General features: G+C 40.1%; 1 protein-coding gene across 2 annotated transcripts in view; it reads left to right on the top strand.

Moving 5' to 3' along the window:
- ATAD2B (ATPase family AAA domain containing 2B) overlaps positions 1-12,196 on the top strand; it is an 85,449-nt gene that overhangs the window by 37,641 nt on the left and 35,612 nt on the right. For both annotated transcript variants that reach the window (XM_065631446.1, XM_065631447.1), the window contains exons 16-18: positions 3,950-4,261; positions 9,651-9,783; positions 11,677-11,863. In XM_065631446.1, the coding sequence (XP_065487518.1) occupies positions 3,950-4,261; positions 9,651-9,783; positions 11,677-11,863 (632 nt within the window). The remainder of the gene's footprint in view (positions 1-3,949; positions 4,262-9,650; positions 9,784-11,676; positions 11,864-12,196) is intronic.

The following is a 12,196-nucleotide window of genomic DNA, read 5'->3' on the forward strand; positions in this document are numbered from 1 at the left end:
TGTTGATACAGTATATACTGATCCGCTCTTTCCTCTTGTATGCAGGTTTGCTTTAAAAACAAAAAACCAGTATCTCCCCCCCAAAAACTACACCCCCTCTCCCCCAAGTAAAAGCTGCCCAGGCTCACCAGGCTTTTTGCACGTGGTTTATACCTCTCTCCAGTTCAGCAAACTTGGCAACACTTCACTACAAGCATGTGGATCCTAATGAAGAGAACTGCAGAGATGCTACCCAAGTAAATGACTTTGGGGAAGCAGGTGTATGTGCGACTGAGAACTTCTTTTTTTAAGATCCAAGGGTGTAATTATAAAGAAATTAGAAGGGAAGAGCCCCAGGACTTGCAAAAAATTAGGTTATTTCCTGAGGGTTGGTTTTTGTCCCAGGTGTTATGGATTACATACCTTTTAGGAGATTTCAATGTATGTGAGAATCAAAGAACCCACTTCACTGAATGCGGCCACAATGTGAGATGAAGTGAAGCAGCTTGGGGAGAGCATGGAACTGCTCAGAAGACCACACTGATGGCTTATTAGTACCTTCAATAAACACAATTAATTATGTTTTTTCTCCTTATTGGAGATGGACCCCAGATACCCGAACTTTAAAAGTATTTTCTCATCTCTTGTGCTTACTTCATTGTTCTGAAGGAGAACTTTCTGTAGGTAGATGGTTCCTACGTCTTGTAGGAAACAAAACATATTAGCAACTGAAAAAGTGTCAATTCCTCCATCTGTCATCCTGCAGATGAATCTTTTTGTAATGTAATAAGGGTTATTTAAATAGTGTTAAATAGAATTGTAAAGAAGCAAATTCAACAAGCATCTTGAGTTGTATAAAAATACTCTATTCTGTGCTTATTATCGCACTAGCATTTTGTGGCAAAGTATCTTGTTAGAATTTTCTTTTCCCCCTCCATTGTTGCATTAGGATGAGAGTCTTGGCACTAGTGTTCATGCTTTTCACAGTTTATTTTTTTTCAAAAAACACAGTTATTTTTCATTTCTGTCATCATGCCGAGTTGTTTGCTAACTCCCTTTCCTTGCAATCCATTTGAGGAGTTGTAGGGAATTGCACGACTTAAAGCAGAAGCAGTGGTCAAGATCATTCACCTAAACGTTTAGCTTGTAGGTTTTTGGGGCAGGTATTAGGCAAAACAGATTTTAAAGAGGACATAATTTCCGCTCAGTAGAGGTGGAAGAGTGTGGCTTTAACATTTCAGTGTGTTCTTTGGAAACCTGTTTGGGAATCCACTTGTTTGCTGTGCTGCTCTGTGAAAGTTGTACTTTGAAATTGTTCAGCAGAGTGTGGTGGTGATGGGTAGAACAAAACCGGCTACTTGACAAGCACACTTGTTTCGTGCCAGTACATTTTGCCTGCCAAATTGAATATCCTTTGTGAGATGCTTCAAAAATGGAAGCAAATGCACTGAACGTTGGGTTTATATTTTACTGTCAATCTGGGCAAGAATAAATTCAGTTTATTTACTGTTGTCATGATACATTTTATTTTGCTTTGATAATGCTCATGTTTTTCTTCCCTTAATGAGTGTACATTTACTACTTAGAAATAAAAAGCTCTTTAATGTTTCACAAGATAGAGGATTTTTGCAGTTCTCCTGTCGCCGAAATGGATGTACAGTATGCACAAGAGAGTCCCTCAAAAAGAGACACCAATTATTACTTGTCAAATGTAATTGCTCCTGAGAAATGAAAAGTTGAAATGGAGACTAATTGTATATCTGATCACCTGAGAATTTAATTTTAAAAATAGGCTACAGGCTATTATTTCCTAATTTTGCAATTCTTTGGAGATATATAAGCGGTGATTAAAATGACTGTTAGAAAGTGGTTTTACAGCATTTATTAATAGAAAAATTGGAAGGGATATAGCTCCTGAGCTCTGAGTATTTTGTCACAAAGATACTATACTAATTTTTAAGGTGACAGACAGTCAGGATGCTGGGTATCTCTGGCACATCTTTGATTTAAGCTTTGGTTTAGTGTCTCCCTCCCCCCCCCCCAATTTTTTGCTTGCAGTGGACCAATTTAACTTGAAATGTGATACTTCGTATTGACAGAACAAAGCAGAATTTAGAGGAAAAACCTTGGTTTTAATTTCTGTGATGCATGTGTAGCTGTCTTATGGGTTTCACATGGTTGATGGAGTGTGCCTGCATAATTTTGATTTCCTAATAGGGTTTAGTGAAAAAACATAAATATAACCTTAGTGCTGAAAATAATTAGTTGCCTATTCATTAATACAGTGGATGTATTTGAACATATTTCAAATGTCATGTGTATTTATTTCAAGGTAACTTGTGAATGTGAATTGCTACATTTAAAATGAAAGTCACAATGTGTGCTCATCAAGTGTACACAATTATGGCTACTAACCTTTTTACAGAATTGGAAAGCTTAGTTTAAAAGTTGCAGAAGGAATCTGGTATTTATGGTGACCTTCTATCTGTGGTGTTTGGTTTTTTTAATTATTTTCACGTATATATGAGAAACTCTGGTGGAATTTGAAATCTCAGCCAATTTAAGTCATCTTTATAGCTGAAAAGTTGGTATCTCTTATTATTATCTCCCAAATTTATATCAAAGATAGGGGTGGAAAATTCTCTATCTTCCCTGTTAATTGCTTCCTTTTTTATTTTCCAACACCGTGTATGGAATCACCTTTGTTCCTTTTTGCTGTATTGATCTTGTAAAAACGTGTCTGCTGGCAGCACTGAAAGAACATCGGAGGATCAAGGGAGAGAAACGAGGCAGTTTTGGGACTTGGTGCTGCCAAAAGACCAATGCAAAAATAAAGCAGGAAAGGTGCACATGGTGTAAGGCCTGTTGGGGAGGAGGGAGTCTGGTAAAGAATAAAAATTGACAGGGACTAATTTAACTAAAGAATTGATGAATTAGCTTCTATAAACACTTTGTTGCAAAACTGAACTTTTACGTGGCAATGCCTCAGTTCAACACGTTTTCCTGTAGTGACTATAATTCTCTAAAAGAGTTTTCCCACTGGAGTAACATTTTACTTTTTTTTGAAAGATGGAGCTGTGGTGCCACAAAATCCAGTGGCATGTTAATGTCTCTTGCTGAGAGAGATGGAAAAATTTGAAATGTAATTCCTCGCTCTTGGGAAAAACCCCAAACTATTAGTACTGCAAAAGACACAGAGGTATTAAGTCTCTTAGTGTTTTATAATTATCAGATCTGTGTTTTTCAGTAATGATGATTAAACAATTATAAGTATCCACCTCTAGATATTTATGAAGCTAGGCCAAAAGAAAATTCTAATGCTTTTTAATGTTTTTTCTACTCTTTTGGTTATATTAGTAAAATGATGAAATTCTAAAAAGTCTGAAGCACTTTCCTTGATAGTAAAAGTTCATGTTTTCCCAGGAGTCCGCAGTAGCTTTTTTAAAGATTTCATCTGTTCCATATTCTGCTCATGAAACATTTTTCTTTGTACAGCTCATTTTCTCGGTCTGTAAAAGTCGGTGATGTTCATCCAGTATAAAAAAAATTACTTTGCTATTTAAAAAAATGTATTAATGTAGAGATATTAAAGTAAAAAAAAGAGGAGGAGAGGGGCTAGCCTGTTAAAATTACACACACACTTCAGACAATGTTAAGGAAAAAGAAAGCGGGATGACAGACCTACAACCCTGGACTGAAAATAAACTATATATCACATTATGTAGTGAAAACATAAGTCACTTTAACCTCCATGTGGAATTCATTTCTTACTAGATTTGGAAATACTTGGGCATAATTTCTTGGTACACAACACTGTCCCTGGATTATGACCTGACACCTTTTAGCGGATGCTTTGTGGACCTCAACAATTAAGTGTTACTGATCCTTTTTAGCTTTAGGCATGTTTGAAATATATGTAGCACAGCAATGCTATTTCATGGAAGATACTTGTTGTTTTTGTGTGCACTAGGATACTGTGGAGCTGACATAAAAGCACTTTGCACTGAGGCTGCCTTGATTGCCCTGAGACGACGCTATCCCCAGATTTACGTGAGCAGCCAGAAGCTACAGCTTGATGTTTCCTCAGTAGTTCTCAGTGCGCAGGATTTTTATCATGCGATGCAGAACATTGTGCCTGCTTCCCAGCGTGCCGTGACATCTTCAGGACATGCGTTATCTCCTGTGATCAGACCACTCTTGGAACGTACCTTCGCTAAGCTGCTTGAGGTTTTACACAAAGTATTTCCTCATGCTGAATTTAGCCAGGGTGACAAAAGTGAAGGTATGTGGGTTGGTTTTTTGTTTTGGTTTGGTTTTTTTAACTTGTCGCAAATCCTGTTTCAACTTGGAAAAATTTCAGCTGGCGTTCTTGTATTGCTGGCCTTAAACCTGATGTGTATTTGCTTCAGTGTTATGTTAGAATGTAAATACAATTTGCTTAGATGTTGTTTTATTATTTTTGCTGATTCCAACTTGCTGTGGAATTTAATAAACTAACCTATATAGACCAAGATCCCATAGGTGTGAGTGCTATCTGAAAAAAAAAAAAAAGACCCCGAAGTAATTTACATTTTAAATACAAGAAATAATGGGGCATAATCATATGATGGAAAAAAAGAAAAGAGTGAGGCACTATTGCTCGGCATGTTAGGACCTGAAATTGGTGCTTGTGTCCTGAGTGTCATTTAGCTGCCTCCAGTCTTTTGCTTGTTGATAGGACAAGAGGTGATGGTTTTAAACTAAAGGAGGGGAGATTCAGGCCAGACATGAGGAAGAAAGTTTTGACACTGAGAGTGGTGAAACACTGTCCCAGGTTGCCCAGAGAGGTGGTGGATGAACCATCCCTGGAGACATCCCAGGCCAGGCTGGACAGGGCTCTGAGCAACCTGAGCTGGTGCAGATGTCCCTGCTCATGGCAGGGGTGGCACTGGATGAGCTTTGAGGGTCCCTCCCAACCCAAACTAGTCTGTGATCCTATGATGGCGCAGAAGCAGGTTGCAGAGGAATGCTGTGGGGAGCTTGCAGCTCAGCAGGTGAGACCGTGGTCAGCCGAGATACCTGAGCCCAGGTTGCGGTCATCTGCTGGTAATCATAGAATCATGGAATCATTTCAGTTGGAAGAAACTCTCAGGATCATCAACTCCAACCATAACTTAACTCTGGCACTAAACCATGTCCCTAAGAACCTCATCTAAACGCCTTTTAAACACTTTCAGGGATGGTGACTCTACCACTTCCCTGGGCAGCCTGTTCAATGCCTGACAACATTTCCATGAAGAAATTTTTCCTAATATCCAATCTGAACCTCCCCTGGTGCAACTTGAGGCCATTTCCTCTCATGCTATCACTTGTTAACTTGGGAGAAGAGACCAACCCCCTCCACGCTCCAACCCCCTTTCAGGCAGTTGCAGACAGCGATCAGGTCTCCCCTCAGCCTCCTGTTCTCCAGGCTGAACAGCCCCAGCTCCCTCAGCTGCTCCTCATCACACTTGTGCTCCATAACTTGTGGTTCTGGAGAAACTCCTGAGGCTTCCCTCCCCTTGAACTGACCTGATGCAGTCCCGGTCCTCCAAGTTGATTCTGCTGGCTTAGCAGGTGGAGAACCATTTGCTGTTTTGTCAAGTTACGTTTTGGTCAAATTAGTGAGTAAAATTAACTTGCTATATGGAGTCAGACGTGTGCCAGAAACCCCGCTGGAGTGGGAGCAATGGGAGTGCATTGAGGAAACGGGGAATAAGAAGGAATGCGACTGACTGTTTTGACTGGCAGTGAGTCAATAGGTGCTGGGTTTTTCTACCCAGCTGTTTGCTGAGACTCACTTTAATAGTTAGCTTGGCCATTTATTGCAAGTTAAATGTTAAACAGGATATCTTGGTTTTGATACCTGTTGTTCTGGCATACTGTTTTCTACTGTTCTTATCTGGCATCACCCTCACCCCCCCCAAACTTTGTAAACAGTACTGGTGGTTCCGTGTGATTAACTTGAAAATAGCCCAGTCATAAAGCAAATCTGTGACAGCCGTGACTTTTTTTCATTCCTACTCCAGAGCACGTTTTCAGGCTGCAGCCCAGGCAGCGTAAGCTGATCCTCGTGCTGGCTGCTGCGGTTCCTCCAGCCCAGCTGTGCGTTTTTGCTTTATCTCTTGTACTTACTTAGTACGTCAGGCCCTTCATTTAACCATTTTAGCCAGAAAACTCATCCAAAAATGATATATTTTTGTCAGGTTAGTTTTCTGCTGACTGTGGGAGAGCTGGAGGTTTTAACAAGTGTTGGAGTTGGCACGAGATGGGGCCTGGGATCGTGTGGTGGTGGGTAGGGGAGGTGGGTTGGGGTGCAGCTGCAGTTAGACTCCCTCGGTTGTATTAGGCTCTCAATTATTTAAGGTATTTAAGTCTCCCTGTATACTGTTAACCTGTTGGTAATGCCCAGTTGGAAGTTTGTCACTGTTGTTGAAGAACTGAGTTAGATGTCCCTGTCTTTGTAAAGCTGGAGTTCAGAACATTTTATTTAGTTACATGCACAGAATCACTGAACGGTTGGGGTTGGAAGGGACCTCTGGAGATGATCCAGTCCAGCCCACCTGCTAAAGCAGGTTCACCAGAGCAGATCACACAGGAATGTGTCCAGGCGGGTTTGAATGTCTCCAGAGAAGGAGACTCCACAGCCTCTCTGGGCAGCCTGTTCAGGGCTCTTCTTCTTTACATTCCCACTTATTTCTGTTCATTATTGCTAACAAAGTGAGTTTGGATGCATTCATTGATTTAAATAGTACTTAACTGTACTGCTATGGCTGCTTTTCAGTGTTTGTAGGCCGTTGATTTTGAAGATATTATATCTAACTAAGGTTTCTTTTGAAGTTTCCTCTGTACCTTAGTTTTTTTTTCTTGCCCCCTTAAACCCAAGAAAGTACTGAATAATAAGCTTAACCTCTGTTAAAAACAGCAAAATCCACTTTCACATACAATGATTTTTAAATGTAAATATAGATTACACACTAGGGCCTCAGTTTTTCTTGAATTCACAGCCAGGTATATGGCAGATGCTTACTGGTGTGCCTACAGTCTGCAAATGTTGTTTTCTACATGTTATTTGCAGTTCACTTATGATTCTTGTTTCTTGTAAGCAGTGGCTCAGATGCTCGAGCAAAGGATGTCACGGAGGCTTGATGCTTGGGATTAAAAGATGGGCTGCCTTTTTTAACAATTACATATTCTAGGAAGTGGAAGCTGTGTCCAGTGCATGAGCCTAGACCATACCCTATGGGTCTACATTTGGTATAGTAAAAATTCTGCCTGTTTAGAGACTGCTGTGAGCCAAGAGTTAGGAGGCCCATGGCCAGCTGATTTGAAGGCCTCTTTCTTTTCCCAGAGCTAAATGTCCAGCAGTTTCTGACTTGCTTTTTCTTGTTATGGACTAACTTTTGGCCACTGGTTGGGGTCTGCAAACCTTTTTTGCCTTTGCTCTCTGAAGAATGAGCATTAGGTGTGTGACTACATCATGCCTTGCCAAGGGATGTGGCATGTCCTCATCCCAGACCAGCAGAATATTGTTCCCGCCCAGCCTACTCAGAATCCAGTTTCTTACATCACGCAGCAAACTATGGGAACCTTTGTTGTCTCTGACCAGTTTTTACTGGGACCATATGTCTAGATACATAACCCTTAGATGATGTCTCCATGCAACACTTAACACAGCCTTGGAGTTGATTCCTGTGTTCCATGGTGGTGGTTAGATCAGTGTAGTGGTACTTGTGCCGTGGCTTTGTGTAAATCAGGCAAATCGCATGGCAGGTCATGTATTTGAGAATAACACTTAGATCTCTCTGTATTTCCCCCTCCATTTCATAGAATCATAGGATCATGTACTAGTTTGGGTTGGAAGGGACCTTCAAAGCTCATCCAGTGCCACCCCTGCCATGAGCAGGGACATCTTCACCAGCTCAGGTTGCTCAGAGCCCCGTCCAGCCTGGCCTGGGATGTCTCCAGGGATGGTTCATCCACCACCTCTCTGGGCAACCTGGGCCAGTGTCTCACCACCCTCAGTGTAAAAAATTTCTTCCTCATGTTTAGTTTGTATCTCCCATCTTTTAGTTTAGAACTATCACCCCTTGTCCTGTTGTAACAGCCTTTCTAAAAAGTCTGTCCCCATCTTTCTTATCAGCCTCTTTTAAGCACTGAAAGGCCGTAATAAGGTCTCCCCGGAGCTTCTCTTCTCCAGACTGAACACCCCAGCTCTCTCAGCCTGTCCTCCCAGCAGAGCTGTTCCAGCCTCGGATCATTCCTGTGGCTCCTCTGGCCCCTCTCCAACAGGTCCATGTCTGTCCTGTGCTGAGGGCTCCAGAGCTGGACACAGAACTGCAGGGGGGGTCTCACCAGAGCGGAGCAGAGGGGCAGAATCACCTCCCTCCACCTGCTGGACACGCTGCTGGTGATGCAGCCCAAGATACAAATGGCCTTCTGGGCTGCAAGCGCCCATTGCTGGCTCATGTCCAATCTTTCATCCCCCAGTACTCCCAAGTCCTTCTCGGCAGGGCTGCTCTCAACCCCTTTATCCCCAGGCTGGACTGGTACTGGGGGTTGCCCTGACCCAGCAGCCATTTTTCTAAGTGGCCATGGCACTTGGGCTCCTGTTGGGCTGTCCGGTGGTTGCCCTGAGCAGCCGTGACTCCGGCTGCTCTCAGCGGTGCTGCCTGTCCATCACAGACCGTTTTGTCTCTCAGGAGACCTGGCCCTGCACTTCTCTTACTGTACAGCCGAGTGGCTGTGACCGTTTTCATCCCATCCTTGCAGACTGATTTCTCTATGGGTGTGAGTTGCTTGCTTAGGGTAACATCAGTTAACTGCTTTCCTGGGGCAAATAAAGATCTTGCAGCAGTTTTTTTCTATTATCAAATCACCGCAGTCTTCTCTGAATCCCGTTGCAGCTCTGGTAGCTAATTTAGCTGTATCTGATTTTTAACTATCAGTTGGCTATTTTGGTTCAGTGCCATATTTATATTTTATGCAGTTGTTTGTCCCTGCAGTCTGTCTTTTGAATGTGATCAGTATTTTAGGATTTTGTTCTTGAAGGTCTGTATAGAACATACTTCAGTTCATTATGCTACTATATTAGCAAAAGAATTAAAATAGGTTAAGGTATAGTATATAAACATGGAATGAATTGTACAGATTTGGATAAAAAGTAATTCGATATTCTTTGGCAGTTTATCAGAGGGTAGAAAACAAACTTCATAAACACACATTGTCTAGGTAGTCGTGCTGAGAATAATTTTGGAAGAAGTGTACCTGTAAAAATTTGGGCACTTAGCACAAATAAGTACAAAATTTTATGTAGTCTGAGGAATTACAGATTTTATAACTTTATCCTTGAAAAACCTCTAGCTGTGAAATAAAACCAAAGGAAGCATTTCTTAACAAGTTAAACATTTGTTGTATTCACGAAGTTGTTCTGCTTCACGGTTTAAAAAAATAAATTGTAATTATGATTAGATTTCTACAATATTTGTTTTGGTTTTTGAAGTAACAAGTACTTGTTATTCTGATGTTTAGACGATTTTAACTCATTTTTCTACATTTGAAAATGTGTTATAATTTACATGGAAATTGTTATGTCTTGTTTGTGCATATACTTTGAAGTGATAAGGTTCTAATTAATATGTTTCTTGGAACAGATGTACCAAGTCTAATATTAGATGATAGTGAAGATGAGAACGCTTCATCAATTTTTGAGACGAGCTGTCCCTCAGGATCACCAAAGAAACAGTCATCAGCTGCTATACATAAACCCTACCTTCATTTTACAATGTGAGTGTTTCTTCAAATGCATATAACCAAATAGATAAAACCGTTCCATTCTCACATTGGGACAGGTAACAAAGATGATCTTTTGCTTCGTGGTGGCAATAGTGTTCTGTAATAAAAACATGTGAGTGTGCGGGCAGGAATTTTAGATACATGAATGGTCCTCAGAAGGGCCATATCCTCAATAGACTCGTCAGAAATATTTTGGAACAAACAAGTGTAGCTTCGAAGTAAGGAATTTAACAGCAATTCTAACGGTAATTGTAACAAGCCTTTTTGATTTGAAAGTTGAAGAACTAGGAAGAGAGGTGTGTAGCAATATTTTAGAGGGATTGTTTGCTTTTTCTTGGTTTAAAGTATTGTTGAGCTTCAGTGTATGTGGCTTTTTGGATGCATTATATATTTAATGCATTCAGCATTTCTAACATCTTGTTTCCATTTTTTTTCATGGAAAGTTTTGGGAAAATGGGAATGTCGAAAGTGTGAAATTTGGTTGAGTCTTTTCTGTATGAATTGGACTGGCTACAGTAATTAACAAAAAACCATTTCTTTGTTCTGTATTAAGAATAGTTTTAGAGTACTTTGTGATGAGTTCTGCAAGGAGTTTGCTGAATAAAGAAAATGAAGTTAGGAAAACCATTCAGTAGTAGTACTGTTTAGTAGAGCCATCTTGTGGAAAACTGCTTAAATTTTTGTGCTGAAGAGTGATGCCAGAACAGCATTTATGGAACATTAAGCTTAAAAGTAAGGATTTAAGTTCGAATAGTTGGAGGTACATAGTCAAGAATTCTAATGCCGAATTTAAACTTTAGTTGTGAGGGTGGGAGGAGGAACCCCAAACCAAAACAACGGTATACATCTGTGGGGATGTGCATCTAAATAAAAGAAATTCAAAGAGTATGTTTATTTTTGTGAAGTATGTAAGCCTCCCTTCATCTGTCTTTTTGAGTAATTTGATTGCTATCTGTATGTGTGACCTCCACCACCAGAACTGGAATCCAAAGGTCAGCAATGTTCATAGCTGTTAAAAAATATTTAACCTGAAATAAAACCAGCCAGTCTTGTTTCACTCCCTGAGCTGATTGATGTGCAGATGAAAGTGCCTTAATGAGAGAAAATGCAAATTAATTGAAAAACTTCCTCGTTTCATAATGAATTTTCTTTAAATGGAAAAGAATTTTAATGGAAAAACCTAATGCTTCTCTCTTCACATGTCACTTGTCCCCAAAACAGGGCAAAACCCCCACAAAACAAATGAAAACTCAAAAATCCTTGTATGGAGTCCTTAGGATTTCTTCTCAACAGCAAAAAGAAAAAAATAAGTTTGCCTTTGCAGTTTTTCCTTTAAAATCTTCTGTCTGGAAATCTGCTGAATAGAAGTGTATCAATGTGCTAAAATAGAATACTTTGGTGATTTTATTCAATCCTACTTCAGACTGTATTTCTGAAACAAAATATTGAAATGTTACGTGGTTCTTGGCATCTTGGGTTGCACTTCAAGGGATGAGTGGATCGGCCTGGGATTCCTGAGGCTACTGAAAAGATGCTTTAGTAGTTAGGACTGAACTGGACATGATTAAATAGATGGACTTCCAGTGAAAGTATTAAGTCTCTTTATATGATCAAGGAATTGGGTTTAAATAAACCGGTTATAATAAAAATTTTCATGAATTTAGTATTTGCATAGCTTCGCACAGATGAGTTTGAATTAAAATGTTGCGAAATCATTGAACAAAGCTCGAGCTATTGAGACGTGGAGTAGTGTTGAGGTAGTTGAATTTTTTTTAGGCTATTGTAGGAAACTATGACGTGTTTCTGAAAGTCTTTTGGATTCTAAAATATCAATTGATAACATTGGCATGCTAATTGTATTTTGTAACTGTTATTCTGTTGCAGGTCAGCTTATCACCAGCCAACCTCGTACAGACCAAGGTTACTGCTCTCTGGAGAGAGAGGTTCGGGTCAGACTTCGCACCTCGCTCCAGCGCTATTGCACACTCTGGAAAAATTCTCTGTACACAGGCTAGATCTGCCAGCACTTTATTCAGTCAGTGCCAAAACGCCTGAAGAATCATGTGCACAGGTGACTTTTCAGTTTCTCCTGTAATGAGTTAATTCTGTAATTCTGGCACAGATTAGTTGCATCAATATAAAGGCAGCTAAATGGAATGTTACTTAAAAGCCAGATTTTCATAGGCTCTTTCTATTTTCATGTTTAAAAGAAAGGGACGTCTAGGTCATTCAGTTCTTTCTGCTGACTGTGAAAGTAATTACATTTTTAACTGCCCCCTCAGTCACATTTGGTATTTGGTTCCTGATATTCATTTTATTAGCTTGTGTATGAATTGGTATGCTGTGGTTCTAGGTTCAATTACTTAGTGTTAAATATTTTAGATTTCAGAACAGTTTGTGGTGG

This window comes from Caloenas nicobarica, chromosome 3, assembly GCF_036013445.1.
Source record: "Caloenas nicobarica isolate bCalNic1 chromosome 3, bCalNic1.hap1, whole genome shotgun sequence".
NCBI lineage: Eukaryota > Metazoa > Chordata > Aves > Columbiformes > Columbidae > Caloenas > Caloenas nicobarica.